Source organism: Sorex fumeus, unplaced genomic scaffold (genome assembly GCF_029834395.1).
Source record: "Sorex fumeus unplaced genomic scaffold, SorFum_2.1 ptg000006l, whole genome shotgun sequence".
NCBI lineage: Eukaryota > Metazoa > Chordata > Mammalia > Eulipotyphla > Soricidae > Sorex > Sorex fumeus.
This window is the reverse complement of record NW_026606063.1, coordinates 35,346,896-35,369,423: the sequence shown is the minus strand read 5'-3', so window position 1 is coordinate 35,369,423 and position 22,528 is coordinate 35,346,896. Positions and strand designations below refer to the sequence as shown.

General features: G+C 46.3%; 1 protein-coding gene across 22 annotated transcripts in view; it reads right to left on the bottom strand.

Annotated features, from left to right (window-relative positions):
- Positions 1 to 591: 591 nt before the first annotated feature.
- The window catches only part of MYT1L (myelin transcription factor 1 like), a 501,918-nt gene continuing 479,981 nt past the window's right edge, over positions 592 to 22,528 (bottom strand). For 16 of the 22 annotated variants that reach the window (XM_056128242.1, XM_056128237.1, XM_056128238.1 and 13 more), the window contains 4 exons: positions 18,037 to 18,128; positions 10,880 to 10,989; positions 3,778 to 3,921; positions 592 to 3,471 (listed from right to left, as the gene is read on the bottom strand). In XM_056128242.1, the coding sequence (XP_055984217.1) occupies positions 3,331 to 3,471; positions 3,778 to 3,921; positions 10,880 to 10,989; positions 18,037 to 18,128 (487 nt within the window). In that variant the 3' untranslated portion in view covers positions 592 to 3,330. The remainder of the gene's footprint in view (positions 3,472 to 3,777; positions 3,922 to 10,879; positions 10,990 to 18,036; positions 18,129 to 22,528) is intronic. The other 6 variants (XM_056128302.1, XM_056128350.1, XM_056128255.1 and 3 more) reach the window with 3 other exon arrangements.

Genomic DNA, 22,528 nt, shown 5'->3' with positions numbered 1-22,528 from the left:
TCCAGGTGCCCTGGACAGGAAGTAATAAAACGCCTCTCCGATTGAAATGAACAGGCAAGGAAGGAGGTGGCCATTTGCTAAGCAACTTCAAGATGCTCTGAAGTGCAAACCCAGTGGCTTGGATACTTGACAAAATCCCAGCCAAGGATGACACAGGAAACGGGGCAGCCACTTGGGAAGACAGAGAAATGGGCTTTGGATACCGGATCCCACAGCTCTGTGCCCTTCTGAGGGATGCAGAGAAGGTGAGTCTGGCAGCAATGACATTGGTTCAGCTGGGTGCATATAAATATGGATGAGAGTAGAACATAGGCAGTGGGTAACTATTTTGTGACTGTGTAGGAACATGTCCCATGTTCAGCATGTTCTTGAGGGAGAAGGAGTGGCACAGGTGACTCCTTGAAGAGGGCCAGGCCAGTGTACCCATTGAGCCACATGGAGCCCGAACCTCAGCATAGGGGGCCCTGCCCTTAACATTACCCCAGAGGCAAGGCCAAGAGGTGGACACTCCCCACTGTCCCCCAGGGGCCCAGACAGCACGGCACACTCAAGTGAAGACGAGACCCGGGCAGAGATCCATCGTGCTACAAATGTGGCAACACCTTTTTATTTAGAGTAAGATGTGTTAACATCCAGCATGACAAAATTTGTACAAAGTTCACAATTTAAAAATGAAGTCTCACTGCAACTTGTGATTCCACACATTTATAGCAAAATTAAAGTGTCAACAAACCCATGCTGTGTAGTACAAAAATAAATCAAACTTCAGTTCCACAGAGAGCACAATAAATATTTATACAAAATTCTGTCTTAATAAATGATTACTTAAAGTAACTTAGAAATGAATATGAACAATAAGTTATAATAAATAAACTCTGATGACTCACAATAATTCCATATGAAAGGTCAGCATTCTAATACGTGACACTTTTGTGATCCCTATATAATAGTCACAGATAACTTTTGATTTGATATTATGTACCAACGTTAGATGAGCAGCAGATTTGTGCTTAAAACCCCTTTCCATTGTACATAGGTAATAACAAGAACCCAAAACTGATACTATCTATTACTCTACTAAAAGCATTACTATATTGGCAAAGAAGCTGCAGACACAACGCGGCGGGGAAATGCATATGCCGATATGAACAAGGGGCCCTGCCAGGAGGCCAGAGCCCTGGACGATAGATATGGCATCAGGTGACAAGAAGCACCTTGCTTCAGCTCTCAAAAAGGCAATTCTGAGCATGGCAGCTACAACTAATAGCACAACAGAAAGAGGGCGCGCTGCAGAAAGGCTGCAGGGCCCCCGAGTAATTACATCATCTTTTCCCAGCTAGTTATTAAAGTCCTCGTGGAAAACTGTAAGCGTTTGTACAGTGAGCAGTATAAAGTGCCGCTGGGATGTACATATATTTATACATATATATATACCGAGGTTGAGTATTGTATCAGAATATTTGCTGTGAGATCCCTGTAATCTCCCTTAGCAACATTATCGGGTCAGCCTTGAGGGCCTCCTCTAATTCTTCCAGGCTCAGCATCGCGAGGCTGCTGACACCAGGAATTGCACACCTCCGTACGGATATAGGACAAGGTAAGTGCAAATAGTCGACTGGCACGTTGTGGGGACAATGACCCTGTAAGTCCTGTTCTGCTAAAAATATTTTTTTTATTTTTACAAAACCCATCTTTTTTTTTTCATAACAAAATTTTAAAGTACTTTTGTACTTCCTGCATAACATCAAGACATGGAAGGAAGAGATGCTATTACATGTAAAGCAAGTCAACATCAGAAAACACAACACGTTGTCCTAGGGACTACTCAGAAGGGAAGAACGCAGCAATCAAAAGTGGTCTTATGCAGACAGATAGTGCAGTCGTCGGATCAAACAATCAAATCCCCAAGGTAGAAAGGAGTCTAAGATGGTCGCGTGTAAAGCAAAAAAGTGCTGAAGTATTTTTTAATTACTCTTAAAATCTGATTGCATTCATCTTAGAATAGATCAGGGCAAACCAAACGACAAGGCTGTGCAGATGCCAGGTGCTCAGCTGGTCTCCAAGGGGAACACAAGCTTCGTTTTGAGGGTACTCTGAAGAGTACCCAAAGCTTTGCAAAGCCAAAGGTGTGGGGCATCTGGAGAAAGCAGCCTGAGCAGCCTTCCAAGCAGTCCAGCAGAAAACCCAGTCCAGCACCCCACAGACTCGCCAATCATTTGCCTTCATTCCCCTCCCCACCCATGTCAAATGACAAGAACAACAATAATAAATCTTTTAAAGTAGAAAGGGGGAAATAAATACTCTTAAATTATCTTTGCGCATCAATGAAAACATACAGACTCTGTTCGATAAACCATATTGCAATAACAGACAGTGTAGAGGGGCACAGAACGCGGGGAGATAAGAGAAGGTTGTTCCAAAGTTTATTGAGAATGGAAAGGAAATCTTCGTGTTGTCCACCTCTGATAAGCCCCTGTCTTAAGTGGAGTTCCCATAGTCACACCATGTAATGCTCAGGAGTTAATTTAAAAGTGCTGTTTAAGCTGCTTTGAATCTTCTGCCAAGTTTCCATGGCTTGATGTTGTCTTACAATAAATTACTTATCTCATTTCTTACAGATAATCCATATGCCATTTCCTTGGAATGCAAAAAACCTCATTTATTGCCCCCACCATACACCATCCTCCTAAAACAAACAAACAAAAAAATCACATAATATTTCCAAGCATTGTTCAAAAATAAAGCATTTTTTTGCAACCAATTCTTGCTATGAAACAATATGCACACAAAATGTATTTCTTAAATTCCATAAAATCCTCCAACATGAGGCAGAATGATAATGTCTAAAAAGTGGTTTTAGGACCACCACATGATCATTCAAAGCTGTAGGTTTTTTTTTTTGTTTTGTCCATTTCAGTTCAAAATACTAAAACATTTAATCACTAAAGCATTAAAAAGAATTTACACTCTATTTATTTTGATCAGCTTACCTCTTCAGAAATATATATACCCCCAAATGTGCATACATTAGCAGCTATAAACATTACATGGCATATCACACTATGTCAGCTTATATGAAAACGTACAAAATGTGAATGTATTCAAAAACTATCCTGCAGGTGCTATCTTTAAAGCAAGACATAAAATCATTATGAAGTCTTGTAAGCATAACACTGTTTCAAACAGAAATAAATATATAACACTTTCTGTAAATTACAGCAGCAAAAAACAAGAGGCATCCTTTTTTTTTGTTTTCTTTCTTTTTTTTTGTTTTTTTTTGTTTTTTTTGTTTTTTTGTTTTTTTAAGCAAGATCCATCACTAGCAGCTGTTCAGACCTGAATTCCTCTCACAGCCTGCTTTATATTTTCCAGTAGGGCTTTATTTTCTGGGCTCTGATAACGATCTTGATTTGTATACATGTCCGTCAAAGTAGTCACGTATGCATCAAAATTTTGTTCATTGATTGGATCCTACGAGATATTAAATAGTAGTTCATATATAACTTTTATTTTCTTAATAGGATATTCACATCAGCAATAAAATAGTATCATTGCATAGTGCCACTCTCTAGGATATTTAATGAAATTCAGAGCATACTTAAGCCTATGGGGTAGACTGGATCAGCCCCACCAAGGTTTGGGATTATGGTTTGGGATGGTAACTACCAACATCCAAAGTTGGAAGGACCCTGACAATAACAATGAACAAAGCATCTATGTGAGCTGTGCCCTGTGGCAGGTCACCACTCTCCTCATCTTGCACACTCAGTCACTTACCATGTGCGGCAGCTGGATGTTAGCTAGACTATGAATTAAAGACTGGCTTAAGTTGGCCAGTTCATGAAGAAGAGACTCATTTTGCTGTTCAATTACTTTGTTCTCCTCTTCTATCGTCTTCAGGTTGCTCTCCATTGTAGTAATCTAAAATGCACAAATTTGTGTGACATGTAATACAAGCTGTTGGAAACCGTGCATTCTTGAGGTCAGGAATAGTCTTTAGATGCAAATAACTTGTTTGCTTAAATAAGGAGTTGTCACTTAAAGGGTTTGGTTCATTAACCTGAAAATTTGGTAGAACTGTTACAACTTTTTTTTTTCCAGAGGAGAAATGAAGGGGTTTATGTAAGGTAAGTTTCTAGGCTATGTCAACTTTTGTAAATATTTTTAAAGTTTTGCTTGTCACTGTGCATAGATTAAAATGTTAACAACTGGTTCTATGTACTGTTGTCTCTGCTGGCTTAATGGGATTGGGATATATTGTTCTGGCGATTATTTTTATAGACCTTCCACTAAACTCTCTGTTCTTTGAGTCTAAACCTCATTCTGCCAGGATAAATCTTAAATGTTAATTTTTGTTTCTTTAGTGGTTTTTGGGCCACAGCTGGCAGTGCTTGGGGCTTACTCCTGGTTCTGTGTTCTGGGGTCATGCCTGGCAGTGCTCGGGGAACCAAATGCATTGCCAGAGACTGAATCAGGGTCAATTAATCACATGCAAGGCAAAGGTCTTATGCCTTGAACTATCTCTCTGACTCTAACATATCAATATTTTGGTGGGGCTTGTCACTATCTTCTTCATTGAGGCCAGGTGGGACTGTGTTTATCTGTATGCAGATGGGATGGATTCACTCCTGTGATTCTCAGAGGGCACTTATGGCACTCTGTTTGCCCATAATGAAGTTAAAGTCCTCTATGTCCTCTCATACAGCACCTGTGGGCACTCTGTTTGTTTGTGATGGAGTTAAAGCTCTCTCCCTCTATGTCCTCTTAGATAGCATCTGTGAGCACTGTGTTTTGCCCTTGTCTAGCTAAGGCCATCTATATCTGCTCAGGTAACACCTATGGGCATTGTATTTGCCTGTGTAACATCCTACAACTTGATGGCCACTTATAGCTTTCTGTCCTGCCATTCTTCCTCTAATCTTCCAGAGAGAAGATCATGGAGGGCTTTTTCATAGCAGCCTCTCATCTGAGACAGCCACATAGCCAGTCTCTCACAAGTGGGGTGGCCTCTGACCTCCAGTGCGAATGTGGCAACAGTTGCAGTACAACCATATTTGTCTCACATCTTAGGGTCCCAAAGGACAATAATGCCCCCTGAAGTCACATCTATGGGAACATCATCCTCTCCTGAGAGAGCACAGGGCTAGCAGTGCCAAACAAGGGACTATAAAAATATAGCCACTGGGTGTAGGCCATGCCTCCCACCTTTCCTTCTTTAATGGCAGCTGTCTTTGGACCCTGAACTCTGAATCTCCTAGAACAGACTCACACTGCAGTTATATCAAAGATCCTTCCTCTGCACTAACTGGCATCCTTCTCCAGGCCTGGGAAGACTCTAGGTTCTTTCCTGTGCTAGAAGAGAGATCTCTTCCCGCTATGCACCTACAGGGAGAGATGTGGAGGCCTTTATAGGAAGACAGTTGTTATCCACAGGGTGTCCTAGGGGGCTCAAAAAGCCCAATCTTAAGGAAGCCCCCTCAGAAGGTTTTACAGAGGTCACCCATCTCACGGGGTCATTGCAGCAGGCCGCTGAGAGGGTGTGGGAAGAGACCTCTGACCCTTCCCTCTGGACTTCTCTCCTGGGAAGGAGCTAAGCCTGCTCTGCTGAGAGGTGTCTGGGAGAACTGGGAACAGACCGAGGCCTCCTTTCCAACTGCCCCAGGGAGCAGCCAGGGAATCCTTGCTCTCCAGAATCCAGGGATGGAAGAGTTTCTAGGAGGAAGGGTTTCCCGTGCAAGGAATTGGGGCCTGGTGAGGCAGTCAGTCTATCAGCAGCCTGGTTGTGGGCCTTCTTGAGCCCTGTGCTCTGGCCTCTTGTTCAGTCCCCTGCCTCAGTAAAAAAAGGGCAGGTGCTCTGTCATGACCAGCCTCCCTGTCTTCACTCTTCTCTCTTCTGTGTCTCTTTGGAAGGGGATGATCTATCACTCTTCACTTAAGCTCGAGGAGGAGTTTCCTGGGAACTGCCCCCAGACAGCTGCGGACACAGACATTGTGGCCACACTGTGTGCTGCAGACACGTCTACACTACCCTTCCTTCTGGGCCTGAGTATTTCTAGGACAAGCAGTCTAGATTAGGAAAGGAATGGGGTGGCTGATAGGCCCAATCCAACCCTGGCCTGGTTCAGCTGACCCAGGAACTCTGCATCTTTGAAGGACTGAAAAAGAAACTGAGAAAGAGCAAACTTTTGTGAAGCTTAACAGCTTTTTTTTTCAAATTGAGTTTTTAATTGAATCATTGTGAGAGACACATTTATAAAGCTTTAACAGCTCTTTTAAATTCATGTTTTTGTGCCCGGGTGATACTAGGTTGGCACACGGCTGAGTGCATCATGAGATTTCACCACAGAGCAGATGTGACCAGAGGCTTGCGTGACCTGAGTCCCTGACCTCACTGCTGTGTGGTGCATCAGAGAAAACACCTCAGGGGCAGGGGATGTGCTATAGCCCAGAGTCTGCCTGGGGGAGCCCTGGGCTCCAGCCTGAGCCCCACAAAGAAAGGCAGAAAGCATCTGTGAGCCCTTAGAGTAGACTCAGTATTCGGGATGGCGTGAAGTGTTTTTAAAAAACATATTCAGGGTCTGGGAGAAAGGATAGCAGTTAGGGCACATGCCTAACATGCACCCGACCTGGTTTTGATTCCCGGCCCCACATGGTCTCCTGAGCATTGCTGGGTGCTGGGTGCAGACCTGGAGGCCTCCAAGCATAGCCTGGTAGGAGGCAAACAAAACAACACTTTCAAAAGAAGCAAAAAAAAAAAAAGTCCAAACAACAACAAAACAAACTAAGTGTAAGTATTTAAGACCCGTATGCAGAGACAGGGAGGGAGGTGAAGGCAAGGCTATCTCTGCTGGCTTTGTGTAAGTGAGGGGACACAGGTTCTGTGCCACCTGCATATGGGCTGGGAAGGAGCAGCACCAAGAGGGGAAGCAGTACATGCAGGGGACAGCAGAAGCCTGCATCACGTCCCATCACAAGAATCCACAGAGCCATGAGCATGTGGCACCACTGTCTCGAAGGGTGAACACAAGGTTAACTGACCTTCGGATGAAGAAGAAACAACGCTATCAAGGGGATGTTTGCTTGGGTCCAGCAGGGCCACCAGCAAGATTCTTGGTAGTGTCTCATCTTGTTCACAATTGAGAACAGAAGTCTGACTTTAGCATTCTAAGAAAGCATTACCCCCCAGCACTTCCTGAACAGCCGGATGAAAATGATCAGGGTACCAGAATCAATAACCACTGCTTCCTCCTGCCTCTGCTCCTCCCCATGCTGAAACATTCCGCCTTCCCAAGCTCCTGCCTTCTGTGCTTCTCCTCTGGCTCCAGTGTGTGGCCTGGCACAGAGTGGGGATCCTATGGCAGTCTCATCCCTGCGCTTCTGCTACCTGTTCTGTAGGGAGGCACTCTTTGTAGGATCTGAGAATAAGCGAGCTCTATATTCTCAAAGGACAGGGTGGAGAATGATGCTTCAAAACCATTTGCTAAGGTCTTCGGTAACAAGCTGTCAGATCTTGTAGGAGGGAACTAAGTTGAAGTGGGAGGAGAAACCTCCTTTTGGTGGCTGGAGGGAGGGGGCGGATGGCAGAAATAATGGTCTTAGAGCTGAATGGAAACATGAGCTCTCTTGGTGCCTTCTGCAGTGGGTAGAGTCCCGTGGATTTGGGGATGGGAAAGAGCTTTGACCTTGCAGGGCAGAGACGCCAGGGGACAGTTGACCTGTTCTGACTTTGCACAAAGGACAGACTTTTCTCAAGAAGTTGTAGAGACTGGAATACTGGATTTGTCAGGTCCATTGATGTTGACTTGCTTCCCTAACCTGATCCCCAATATTGTTCCAACATTTTCTAACTGGACACACTCCCTAATCGATCAAACAAAATGTTTCTGTCCTAAGTCTGAATTCTTATAAGTGGGTTGAGAGCAAACCCATGTGAATCATTTAAGTAGTCATGCTCCTGGCTCAGAGAAGACAGGGGCATAGCTTCTGCTAAGAACAACTGTCACAGGTGGATATTAACATTCATAACTCCTTGGAGGATTTTGTTGCTCTCTCACAGATTGGTTCTTCAGCAGATTTAAAGTTTGTGCATTATATATATATATATGTATATATGTATACATATATATACACACACATATATATGGCTGAAGTTAAAAACAAATGCATATATGAAGTATGCATGATATTAGAAATACAGATAATCTTCTACTGTCCTGATTATTTTAAGTGAAGATATCACTGAATTCTACTGCCTGGGTTTCTAAGATCTAGATCTGGCACCTTGAGACCTCAGTTTCCATTATTATAAACTGATAGGGTAGGTTGGACTGACTATTTGCAAATGTGCATGAAGCCACAGAATTGGGACCTGCCCCGGGGGAGGGTGCTCAGGGGCTATTACAAACTTTGTGCTCAACAGTGCTCACTGGTGGTGCTCAGGGGAGCACATATGGTGCTAGGGGAGCACAGGAGGGGCTGGTTGCCTGCAAGGCACATGCTCTACCCACCATTCTATCTTTCTGGTGCCCAGAATATGTTTAAATATTGAATATTCACTGGGGCCTGGGCTAGATAAGATACAAATAGGGGTCAATCATGGGGTCTGAGCCCCTGAGATTCTCTGAGGGAATTCAGTCAGTCCAAGTGGCAAGGGCAGGTGGAGCCTTGTGGACACCTGCCCCCTGTTTTGATGTTTGAGTCCCAGACAAGCCTGTGTCCCTCTACTGGTTCCTTGGGCTCATCATTGTTTCTGAGCAAAGAGAACTGGGCAAAGACAGTGGTGGGGGTCTCCCCTGTCTCCCTGTCTTACCGCTGAAAAGAGGTTGAGGCTATGAGGAGCACTAAAAGCTGAGAAGCAGGACTGCCAACCATCTAGCATTTTATGACATAATTAAGGTGGTTGTTTGTGCCTGGCAAAGTCACCCACAGGGCCTGTGTGGGTGTGGGTTGAGTTGCATTTCTTCGGACCTCACATAAAACAGCACCTGGGAGGCTGGGAGGAAGCAAACCTGTTCTAGCAGCAACTGGCTTTGCGTACCCCCTGCCTTATCTGACTGTAGGTGGGGCCTGGCCCCAACTGTTCAGATCACTTCGCACATACAAACTTGTTTCTGGTTGGCACACCATCCCCAGCGCATGGGGGAGGTCACCTCATCTCCCCAGTCAGGGAGGTAGAAGAGTGAATTAGAAGCCAATGAATCACGCCTTTTTTCTTTTTGGAAATCAACTGATGCTGCCATGAGCAAACAGTTCTCCAGATATCACAAAGCCCCACATGAGCAGTGATGACCGAAGAGAGAAGAGGGAATCTGGGAAGAGAGAGGAGGGAGGGGTACCAGCTTCAGGGTCCTAAGGGGTGTTCAGTACAAGGGAGCGTGTGTTTGCCTCCCTCAAAGCTCATCCAAGTAGGAGCAGACACACGGGAATGTTACCTTCCTTCATCCAGAGCAGGGAATGAGTGGGAAGAAGAGTCTAGCTATCTGGAGAGGGTCCTATTGACATGAAAAATCCCTCCAGGTGGGTATCCTATTAGATGAGCGGATGTGCAACTCTGAGGGATGGCCTGTTGGAAAGGGAGGTGTCCTGTGGAATCAGGGTGTTCAGGACATAGAGAACCCCAAAGGGCTGTGGCTAGAACATCTTGAACATAGAAGGGAATTCTATATCCTCAGTATTGCCTCGATGTGTTCCAATGAGGGAATGAAGCAAGATTTCCAGACTTTTCTTCCTCATGAGCATATTAAGACTTGGGGTGCAGGGGTCATTTCTGACTTCATTAAGCAGGTGAAGTGGGGTGAATGTGTGAAAGGATAATATGATGGGGAGACAATCTGGGTCATGAGACTACTTTCAGACTCTGGTGACCCCAGTGGATAAGAGAAACCATGCATCAGACAAATGTTCTAGGGAGAGCCTTTGGTCAGCCAAGTGTGGGGGGTGGTGACAATCTGAGCATAATTGAGAACCTAGGCTACCAATGCGGTGGCTGGCATCAGAAAAGCTGGATAACTGCAGTGACCTGTGGAAAAGGCACATCTGCTCACCCTCATCCTCACTGGTACGCATGGCATCCTTCATAGCTACATCAGGGGACCTGCGTGAGGATCAGGGCCTTTCATAAGTGAGGGCCAGCAGGCAGTCAAGGAGCAGAATGTGCGCAGAGTCTCTTCAGATGGAGGGTGAATCCCTGTCCCTTTCTTGGTTTCTCTCAAGAACCCTAGTAACTATCTTCAGGGCAAGAGGAGGCCCAGGGCCCAGGAGTGGTGGGAGGTAGAGGCCTTATTTCTAAGAGGATGAAGGGTCTCTTTTCATCCAGGATGGCAATGCCAAAAGTCCAGTGTGAAGGAGAGTGTGTGGAGTTCCTCAACCATTGGCCAGCCCTGTGGCCTGACTGTGCAGGTTCTCTTTGATTCTCCGATGTGGAAGCTGCTTACCTTGTGGATGCTTGAGCATCCAATGGAACTGCAAGATGGTACCAGCCCCTGAGTGGCACTCAGTAGACGCTCAGGAAAGGCCGTGCCCCCTCCACCCCAGCTAGTGCTGAGCTGTGAAGGGTGTCTATGTAGACAGAACCATCTGCAATAGAACCTGCATAGATGGACAGAACATTGCAAAAGCCCTTTGGCACAGGCCTTCCTCATCTGAATCTGGGGATGCAGCTAATACTTGGAACATGGGGTTAAAGAGTAGGAAGATCTCAGGAGAAAAACCTGAGATCCCTGGGTGATGGTGCTGCACAGTGGGGGTGATGATACAGACACACAGCAAAAAGCACAGAAAAACAAGGAGCTGAGAGAGGGGAACAGAAGCGATGATGGATCGTGGCGTGCCTCTCTGGAGGCCCGGCCCCCATGAGGCTAGAATTGAGGGCTTCAAAAACTGTTACCTGAGTTCTAAGTTTTATCATATCCGCTTCCATCTGGGAGTTGGATTCATTCAGCTCCTTAATTTCTTCATCTAACTGTTTGATTTCTTCATCGTTCTCTATACCTGAAATGCAAACAGAAGTAGGTTAAAACTATTGCACGTGAATGGATTAAGGTTCAGGTGCTGAGCATTTTCCAGTTCCTATCAAATTTGGGAATGGTATTTGCTGGGGAAATACTAATTGATTAAAAAAGTCACAGCCTTTCAATTCTTCCACCTTCCTGACTATATAAAGACCCCGATAGAGCCAAATAAATCTATGGCGTGTACACAGCTCCCTTCCCCCCATAATGAAAATTTCATGTCTGGAGACTAATGAAACTGAGCTCATAGTAGCCCTCTTTCCCTCAGCAGTCACCATGGTGGCCCTGGATGCCGATCTACTTGCTGATCACCTCTGTTGATCCTCCCTTTCTTGTGTGTCTCTGTTTGTCCCTATCTCTCCTTACATCTCCTGTCTCTATCTCTTTTCTCCACCATTCTAGGAATGTACCAGGCTCTGAGGCACAGCAGCAAACCAGACTGACAGAGTCCCTCTCCCTAGAAAACTTAGACACTGAGCAGGGAATCAAAAAACAGTCCCATGATTCATCTGAGATCAAAGGACTGCTTGCAGAGCAGGCTGATAGGAAAAGGAGGAGAGGCAATAGATACATGCCAGAAAGGGGCTCTGAATATGCAACAATGGACTAATAAAAAATAATTTCTGAATTACATTACTGACAGTCCTATCAAATTGTGCAGGGCACCCTGGTTGGGGACCTTCAGCTTTGTCACCTGTCTGAGCCATGTCATGGTGGATGGAAGAATGAGGAGCTTCTCCAGCATGTGCTCTGGGCATGGGTCAGCACGGATCTCTTGGGACACAGAGATGAGCGGCTGTCTTCATAGGGACACTGTCAGTGTCAGCTCAAAGGACTGGTGGTAGCATCACATCACCTGGCTTAGGAGGCCTGGATTTCTTTCTAACTTAGTCTCAGACCTCACAGAGTCGAATGCTCAGAGGGGAAGGTGAGGAGGAATCATACAAAATGCCATTTCCCTAGACAATCCAGGGTATTGAATGTTTCCCCCCCTCTCTCAAACCCAGACCAATGCCTCCACAAGGAAGGTCAGGGACAAACAGTATGCAGATGCTGGGGGGGGTGGGTGGGGGGGCAGACAATCAACAATAATTCTAGAAACACTGTGAAGAGACCATGTGAAGAGGAGATCTTTAACCCTCTCCCCTGCCCCCACATCAAAAAGATAAATACTATGAAGTCAATGAGGTTGGGTCTGAGTTGCTGTTTTCAGTCGATTATTAAGAAGAAGGGGGGGAGGATAAAAAACTTGGAAAAAGTCATCTTCTTGGAAAGAATTTTATTTCTTCTGCCTTGCCTTAACTCAGAAGATCAGAGAAGAAAAGTAGGTAAGCAGGTAAGTTCTACTTACCACTTGGTTATTCTTCCTTTGCAATTGTGACTTCCTAGAAATTAGTCTGAGGTGTGGAAGTGAGTTCCAGAGGCTCATGGAGCTTCAAGAACAGGGTCACACTTCATTACTTTTTTGGTTTGCCCCAGCTAGGACCCTGAAGGATCAGGTGGCCATTGGCAGCTGCGCCTCTGACCCTATTCAGACATTCAGCCCTCAGGGGTTGCCCCCCTGGCAGTCACACACAGCTTAGCCTCCTTTTGTATTAAGTATACAACCCCCACCCCCGCAAGCAATTCAAAATCTTAATAAAAAAGACTGCCAAGAATGAAGTCTAACCTTTCCTAGTGGTAGAAACCATTTCCCCATGTCTTTAAGCTTTTGGAACTTGGAATTTGGATGGATCAAGGTAATGTAGCTAATAGTTGGCACACAGGAGGTCTCATTGAAGGTGGTAGCCAATGTAATTACTGTTTTGTGCAAGCTCAATAGATCTTGAGATAAGAGGACTCAAGACATAAAATCCTGTATTTGTAAGGCCACTAAATCAATTTATTATTAACAAGGATTTGGGGCCTGGGAGACAGTTCAGGGGTCAGGGCACCTGCCTTGCATTCACAATACCTAGAGCTTTATCCTAACATCTACATTCCCTTCTCTTTTGAGCCCTCAGGTCCCTGAGCCTTTCAACCAAGAAAAGCTTTGCTGGGCTCAAGCAGCAACTCATTGCTGTTCCTTGGAACTGAACTATCTAGCCTGGTTGACCAAGTATCTTGAAAGTGATCCACAGGTACCCTGAGCACTTTCTGGGAGCCCAATGCAAACAAAACAAGGCAAAAAGAAAACCATCATTCCCCAAACAAGAACGCCAACCCCTAAACCAAACGAAGGATTTAGTACAAAACAAAAGAAACACTCTCCTAAAACAAATAAAAGCATCCATACTCAAAGCACAAATCCAAACCAAAGATGCATCAAGGAGCCACATTCTTTAAATTCATTCAGTGCAAATGCATTTTGAATACCTTTTACATAATCTGAGGCCTGAAATAACATAAACACTCCAAACCCCTTAAGTTCTTGAGTTGTTGTGGGTCGATATTCCAAGTGAATTTCTATAAGGATTATTTAACTTGTTTCTTTTTGGGTCACACTTGATGGTGTTCAGGGCTTACTTCTGACTCTGAGCTCAGGGATCACTCCCCTTGGGTTTGTGGGATCATATAAGGTGGCAGAGATAGAATCAAAGTTGGCTGTGTGCAAGGCAAACACCCGCTGTTACTATTGCTCTGGCCCCTCTATTAAGATTTCTGAGCAAATTGTTAATGTCATATTTTTTTCAGATTTTTAAGTTCGATCAATTAAAAAATTTCCCCTCTTCAGATATTTTATTGTGTCCATGGAAATTGGAACTGTGTAATGAAAGGTGCAAATCAAGTTTTCTATGAAGCTCTGAGTCCATTTTCTCTTCTCCCAAGGGTAGAGTGAATTCCTTGCCTGTCATTGTTCTATATCACTGTAATCCCACTCCCAACATAACACAATGTAACAGGAGGGAATTAAAAACAAAAATTGACTCTTTTTTAATTTTGGTAGGGACCTTATGCAGTACTGGGAATCTAACCTGGGTTGACCACATGCAAGGCAAGCACCTTACCCCCCATACTTTCTTTTCTTACATCTTAATGTAGCTATGTAAAGGTTTTAATTGTCAAATTAAAGAAGTACCTACATGTACTTATATTTGTTTATGTTTCTAGATAGCAGTGTATTGCAGAGTTCCTTCAAATCAATATATGTTTCTAATAAAAGTACGTGGGAATAGAATGTTTATAAAACTCATTTCAAATGTCTATTCTAAAAAATAACCAGAAAAGCAGACCTTCTTATCAAATCTTGAGATCAGATCCATTCTAGCCTAAAACCATTGTTAATTTTTTCATTACTAATCAATTAATTTGCTGTGCTGGAAATGAAACCCAGGACTTCACATATACATGGCAGTAACTGTACCACTGGGGCATGGCCCCAGATATCGATGTCATTGTAATTGCCAATGACGACATTAAGCTGAGGTCCTGAGCTGGCCTCACTGGCTCTCTAAGGTTTGTTTTAGGACGGAAAGATGGATGAAGATGACATGGGTTTCTATCCAGAGGAAATCAGGGTCACAGGCCACTATTTGTTCCTGAAGGTACTCTCCTTCATCCCCTACCATCCTCTGGCCCTGGTTGTTCCCCTGCCCTTTATCCTATGGCTCTGCCTCTCTCCCTGTAACCTGAGTTTGCCTTTCTGCTCTAGGTTCAGGGAAAAAACAATTTCTATTCCTTCTGACTGTTGGGATATCAAATGAGATCAAAGATAAATACACAGGAGTCCCTAGTACAATTAAGCTCATTTTCTCAGACTTCAATGTCCTTTTTTTTTGTTGTTGTTGACAAAAAAAAATAGAGAAAAGAAAGTGTGTGTATTCATTTTCTTCTTTTCTAAAGGCTTGGCAAAGAAAAAAAAAGGACCATACACAGTGCCCCTCGAGGAAAAGGCACGAGTGAATTCTCTGGAGGGAGAACCCTCATAGCATCAGATGCCCCGCCTCAGAAAGCTTTGCAGAAGATGAATTTCATAAGATCATTCAGTGGGACAAAGAAATTACTGAGAGTCTTTTAGGGAGGAAGTGAGAGAGAGCCAACTCTCGCCTGAGATTTAAGAGAGGAAGAAAGCATGCTGGAGCTGGAAAGAGCTTTGGACATTTAGAATGGCTCCCTTCCCAGTCGGTTACTGCTTGAGAGAAAAGACTGAAATCCGGACAAACTCTTTACTGCCTCCTCCCTTTGGCAAGCTAAGCATAGACTCTTTGAGGTCGCTGTGCCCCAACCCCTCCAAACCAGGGTACAGAGGGAAGCATCCATGTATCATTCATTATAGATGATGCCAGAAAAGTGACCTCAGAGAAGGGTTCTCTCAGGATGTCTAAGGAAGAAGAGAGACAGAAATAATCTATTCTGTCAGGCCGGGGCCAGTATTGAACTCCAATTTTGTGGATTCAAGGATGGGAACACTTGCAGTGGACAATTTCATGGTCATGCTTGTCTCCTGAAAAGCAGCAGGCATGTCCTGAGTTTTGCCTTGAGTTGTCCACACAGACAAAGAGAGGGGCCACAGTCACCTCTCTGGTGAGTACCTGGCAGGTAGGAGGGAAGCGCTCCAGGCAGGTGAGGTTTGGAAAGTCCTGGTTTTGCTTTCCTGCTGCACATTCTCTGGGAAATCTGGCGCTTCCCTGAGAGCACATCTGCGGAGAGGTATATACTGGAATCTAGAGCAGGAATAAACATTCTCATCCTGGGTTCCTGTCCCTGCCTGGAGCCCTGCAAAGCGGGCTCCAGTATAGAGAAATAGGCAAATGGCCAGGCAGTGCTTAGTGCCAGGTTCTCAGCCAGGGGAGTGCTTGGCATTGCTCCTCCCATGAATACTCAGGCTGGTGACTTGTTTTTAACTCTCCAAACAGCAGAGTCCTTTCTGGGAACAGCTGTGCCAGCAGTTACATGACTGGGTTCTGAATTTCAGGGTCCCTGATAAAGAGAGAGCTTCTGGGAGAGGCCAGCCTGACTATTTACTCACCAGCCCAGAATGAATGATTGCTCCATCAAGATATGAGATCTGAGCTCTCAAGTTTGGATTCTCTTGCTTACTCTTTTCAACTTACTTCTCTCTTTCCCCCTTCTCTTTCTCTCTTTCCTCTCTCTCATCCCCCCCCTTCCTTGTAGCGTCTCATCCATGCAAGGCAGTGCTCTACAACTGAGCCACCTCCTCAGTCTTCTTTATTTCTCTTTCACACTGACCTTTCAGTGAACTGCTGTTTTCTTCATTAGTGAGTGATAAACTTATCAAAATTCAGATTAATTTGTCTAGGGATTTTTACTTTAATGTCAGAGTTGTTTGGAGGAGGGATGAAATGTCAAGCTAAGAGTTTGGAGAAAAGTTCTGGAACTATTGTCTGCTTTTTTTTTTTTAAACAATGACCACTTGCTTCTGTGACTGCAACGAAGCAGTGGACAGAGGTCATCCTGGAGTCTCAAAGTGGTTCTTTTCCCACAAGCCTGGACATAAGGGAGGGTATGCAGGCAGGACTGAGAGATTCCTGAAGGTGATAATCTCCACTTCCCTGTTGCCTAACTGTGTTGAGCAGTAGAGGCAGTGCAGAATGTTGGGCATGCAGGAAGCCAAATCTTGGTGACATACATGTTGTGACCATAGCTATTTCCAGGTAACCAATGGACCACATGCTGAGAAGCCTGCTGAGCTCCTGGTATACATTCAGGACTCCTAATAAATGGTCACAGGATCTATAAAGGCAGATGGCCCAGAAATCCTACACCTCCAATCTGGGGACTCTCTGGGTTACTGGTGCCAGAGGATGGAGGGGAAAGGGGGGAAGCCAACGTCGAGAGTCACTTCATAGGCAGGATTCTCCTTGCAGCCAGATGTGTGGGATGGAGCATCTGTGATGAGTCCCAAGGCCCTCTATATATGAGTGTGTGGGGCTTGGTTCATTTGAGGAACTCAATACTAGGGATGCCTGCCCGGAACAGCTGCTCCACTGTTTCATGGTAGAGTCACACAATCTTCTCAAGGGACTGAGGCTGCGGCCACACCTCTTCTCTACTAGTTGAGAGAGTTCTGAGCGATAGAATCTCTAGTGCCATTTACCTGGAGGAAATATTATAAGGAAAGTCCTGCCAACTCGCCGACTCAGGAATACATAGCTCCTTTGATGAGTTTTTATGTGTGTCTGTTTAAGGAAAACTTGCTGAATCCACATTGTTGATTCATTTGCTCTCAGGGCCAATAGCTTTCTGCACCAGGCTGCAGGAAGCTCATCCAACCAGCATTTTCTACAGTTTTTACTCCCTCAGGCACATCCCAGCTGCTTGGCCTTAAGAGCACCAGATAGAGCTGCAAAGGGAGGCTGGGACTCATTGACAATACCAAATCGCCAACAACAACAAAAGCCAACACTCTGTGTGTGTGTGTGTGTGTGTGTGTTTATGTATCTGTGGGGGGGAGGGAGGCGGCGAGAATAAAACCCAGACCGTGAGAAGGACTGTTGTCAACAGGGTGAGCTGAAATCTGAAGGCAGAAGGAGGGTCTCTGAGCTGTTTCTAGGGGGAGCAGGGTGTGTGCACATCCTGACTTCTGCCCACTCCTCCTGGGGTCTGGATTCTCCTCTCAAGCCTTGCACATGGGCGCTGGCAGCCCCGACTCTTAGAAGGAAACGTTTTCTGCAGACTGGCTTGAGGAAACTGGACCCCCAAGAACTCCACCCGAAGAGTGAATGAGTGGGATTCTGCGGTCTGCCGGCCTGTCGGGACAGGGGCATTCTAGGTTCTGCTTTTCCATGAGAGGCTCTGTGGGGTAGAGGCAGGAAACTGCGGCTTTGGGATGCTGGGGAGAAAACTGCTTAGCACTCTCTGTGTCCCTGTGACTTGCATTTGTATCCTAACATGAGATGCCATGGGAAAACTGCCAGCCCAGTTGGTGGCTTCACAGGCGGGTAGAAAATGGTGAAGTGTCTGCTCGCTAGGAGAAGCAGTCAGGAGCTGTCCTGGGTAAGCAGAGGGCACTGTGACACTGTTCCAAAGGGTGTGTGTGGGGGGCGAGGTTGTTGCTTGTCCTTGGAGGGAGGGGTGAGGGGGTTACCATTGCTGGCTCGCTGCCTGATGGTCAGCATCTGCTCTCCTGATAGCTTTGCCTTCTTCATTGCAGAGGTGGCTCTTGGGCATCCTGACAAGCTGGGGGTGAAAGACAAAATGGCATTAGTCACAGGTGTCAGGAATGCCTCGAAAGCCCTGCAGAGGAAAACAGTCATTTTGTCAAAGTCAGCCCACCAGCATGGAGGCTCTGAGACAGCCGGTGTGCACACAGATGGAAGGGTCGTGGCTGATCTCCAACAAGGCAGAGGAAGGGGGGTTCATGGTCACCTCCGAGCCATCCAGGCTGACCATGTGACCTTGGTGGCATCTAGCAGGGGCTCTGAGTGGGAAGGACATGCATCTTCACTACCTGCCTTTTGGTGCTGCTTGGAATGTTCATATGGGCTTAACAATATTTTTTTTCTTAGTCTCGTAAATGTCAAATGTTGAATGTTGGGCCATGGGTTGTCCTGAGGCACCATGACTTGTGCACCAGGCCGAGGGGTGAGTGTGAAATCTGCCTTTACAGACTGTGACTTTCCCTCTCTTCCTTCCTCTGTGCAAACTGAGGATGAGCTTCTTCCTCTGAGCGCCTTCATTGGAACCCATGTTAGGACCACAGGGGTTCCTCCCGGGGCGGGGCTCCATAAGTGAATGAAACAACAAAATTCCTATCTGGATAATGTGTTACCATCTGCGGCCCTGCCATCGTGAGCGTGCCCGATCTTGCCTGTATAATGTTTTTCTATAAGATGTGGTATTTGCTGATATCATACATTCACACTTTTGCATTTCATCTGCCTAGTCAGTGCTGGGTAGCCCCCGACCTTCACACAGGGATGCTGTTAAGAATTTCTATTCCCCTGTGGCACCCAGTGGTAAAGTAGATGCCACAGTTATTAGGAAAGTTGATGGAATGTTTGTGTTCCTCAGGTGAGGCTGCTTTAGGGATGCAGACAGGCTTTTCTAATACGCTTTCTGATGAGGATTGTTTGGTTCCCGGGAGAACCTAAACTGGCACAACAGATTTGTTCACTGTGCTTTTTAGTTGCCTTAAAGACCTTTGATGTGCGGTGGCTGGTGTTTGTGTCTGGTAACTGGCCTGGCCTATCTGAGATGTGGCATAACATGGGGTACTGCTCTTCCCAGGAGCATGCGAGAGTAAAGTAAACCATAGTTTCTGTGGCTGTTCCCAGATTTAGGGAGGATAGGGCCACAACCAGCGACACCACTGCCTGAGTCTTCTTTCTTCCTTTGCTCATTAAAATGCCAGGGAACATGGATACTCCCATCCCCCAAGACACAGTAAGAGGAGAACAGGAAAGAAGTCAGGGTCCCTAAATTCTACAAAATAGGTGCTCAACACTGAACCCAAACCCTACCTCCAGGTCAAGGCTCTTCTCTGGACCACCAGCCAAATGAAAGTTTCCTAAACCAACATGACCTCAGTTATGACCCCTTTCTTCTCCCTGTCCCTTTAGGAGATTGTGTCTTGAGAGTTTCCCACATCTCAGCCCAGCTCCCCCCACACACTGCCCTGTCACAAATACTTCCAGAAGAGTTCCCACCATCCTCCCTGGAGACTTGCCACCAGTCCCTCTGGGAGCAATGTCCATAGGATAGCCACATCCTTGGGGTCTGTGTGAGCTGGGTGCCTCTGAAGAGTATACACTGGATGCCTGGCAGAACCCATAGAGGGATCAGTCTGTCTGCACTGGCTCCCCTGATCCTTCACCTCCTCAGTCCTCACCACTTCTCTCAGTTGACAAAAGCAGGACCTGTCGGGTCCCCCGTGCCCTGGCCCAGGCCTGGGTCAGCAGGAGTTCCCTGCCTGTGCAGTTTCAGGTTTTGGGATGGGGGTGGTGAGTGGGGATGTGGTGGTGGAGGTGAATGGACTGGTTCAGTTGGTGTCCTGGTTTCCACTCATCTAGACTGTCCTTTCCTGAGCTTGTAACCGAGAGGCCCCTCAATACTTATCTGTCCTGGTGCCCCAGGAATATTGGAATTTGGGTGTTGGGCCCAAAAGGTCTCTCCCCACTAGAATTCTACCCTGAAAATCAGCATAAACCTGTTATAAGACGGCACGTAGGGAGAGAATGATCCAATGGAATGCAAACTCAGAGGCCAGACCCAGGAACGGGACTCAGGGATTTCCGTGCGAAACTAGATTGTCAGATCCTGGCATTTGGACCCGCAGCTGAATGTCCTGGAAACCAATGGAAGTACATTTCCAGACCCACACTGAGATTCAGGATCAGATCTCCATCTTAGGTTGCTTCTCTCAATTTTCAGTTCATAAAAATGCCAGTGGAGGAATGACAAATAACGGGACCATTGAAGGAGTAGGAGACTGCTGCAGGAGCTGGAAACTAAATTAGGAGACAAAGGCAGGCCCAAAGAACGATGCGTTTTGTTCAAACATGCCTGCACTCAGTGCTTCCCATTCCGATCCAGTGACTGCATCCAGCGCGGGTCAAATTTGGAAGTCAGTGCTGCCGCTCACTAGCCTGGATTTCTGCCTGTTCACGGGGAGGCCCTGCGTGTCATCCCGTGAAGACTCGTGCCAACCTTCTCCGTGGTGCCAGGGACTCCTTTTGTTGCTGATCCAGGGTTTTCAGGGAAATGCCACATCCAGTCTGCTGCCAGGAAATTGGTCCGAGTGGTCTCAGGTGCCCTTCTGAGACTGTCCGCCAATGGCCCCCCCCCTACAAAAACTTCTCTAGTTAAAGCTGCACACAGCTTTGCAGTGTGGGACTTGGAATGTCCTGGCTCTTAGCCCCAGGTTGCTCTGTGCAGCAAAGAGTTAAGTTCTGTCTTGCTGTCCCGGGCCCCAGACGTCTGGCACTGGCGCCAGCATCAGGAATTCCAGTGCCGCTTCCAGAGAAAGCTGCAGGAGGACAGCAGGAGAGATGGGGTGGGCCTGGATTTTTTTTTTTTTTTAATCAGGACATCAGCTCCAAAAGTACTTTCATCAGGAGAATCTGACACCTGATAATGGCTAAACCCAAACTCCTTGGAAAGCACGGGGAGGGGTGATGGTGTACAGAGAGGGAACCACAATTTAAGAGGACGTGGGGTTATGTTTCTTGGGAGAGAGACTTTTTTTTTAGTGGGGGAGAGGGGGTCTTTTTTTGGGGGGGGTTGGATTGCAGGTTGCCCAGGGGTGACTCTCAGGTTGGGGTGCGGGCTGTTGCAGCAGCTCAAAACCTACAGGATGCTGGGGATCAAACCAGGCCTTCCAGCCCACAAAGCATGGGCTCCAACCCCTTGAACTACCACCCTGGCCTTGTTGGGAGACTTTTTACACTGCCGAGAAAGTGTTTGAGGAAGGAGAGAATGTGGGAGCCAAGAACCCCGACAAGGAGGACCAAGGAAGGTCCCATGTATGAGAACTGATTCAGTCCAGGAGATGCTTGGAGGGGCAGAAGCTACTCTCCTGGAGTCAGACCAAGCTCCCTTTCCTGCCATTTAGTTTTAGTCTTGCAGGGCTAATCCTCTCAGAACTTAATGTCTTCTAGAAGGGATCTTCCCAGCCGAGCCCAGAGGGAACCCCCACACAAAGGCACCGCCCCAAGCTATAACAGGCTCTATGAATTTTGACAGTCTCCGAAGCATTGCCCAGGTGAACAGGACTTGCCGGAGCTGGCAGCCATTCCTCGTGACTCAACACTGATGTACAACTGTCCTCACACTCAAGCACTGGCCTTGCACTGGTTGCCTGGGTCTCTAGAAATATTCTGATTTTCCCCTCCTGTGCCTGAGGCTCCAGAGCCATGGAGAGAGGAAGAGCTCTGGGCAGGAAGCCCTATGCACAGACAACTGGGCCCTCCAGGGCAGGCCAGAGGAGCCTTGTGGGGTTCAGTGGCAGCCCCCATGAGTGGCAGCAGAGTGGGTGAAAGTTGGGGGCAGCAGGTTTGATCACTATGTCTTTTTCTCTAGCTTGTCCGTCAGACCCCCTGCAGAAATGTCTCTTCTTCTTTTCCTAATAGTATTTTGATAGTCACTGATGAAGTTCAAAACTACCAAAACTGACGCCCCTGGTGAGTACCAAAAGCTCTGTGCACTGAAGAGAACACGGTTTGTGTCACGTGGTCCCTTCCCAACTGAGTGACATGTTCTTACGATGGGGCCAGTGCACAGTGAGCTGAGAAGTCCAGTGGTTACACAATGCCCAGTGGTCAGTGTTCTCTGGCCACATAATTCCAGTCAGTGCTCTGTGATCACGGTATTATGTGGTCAGTATCTAGTGGTTACATAGTGTCTTGGTGACCAGTGTCCTAGTGGCCAGTGTCCTGCATTTAGTGGCTGTGTCACTGCCCACAAATGTCCTCCCAGGCAGATGCCCCACTCTGGATTGTTCTTCAGGGACCTTGACTGACCAGATGCAACTTTCTGATTATTGTGGATCTCAACAGACCTTCCACAGAACTCAAAACCAAGATCTTCTGAAAATCTCAAATTTTTACCCTATTTTTCTTGCAATTTTTAACTATTTCCTT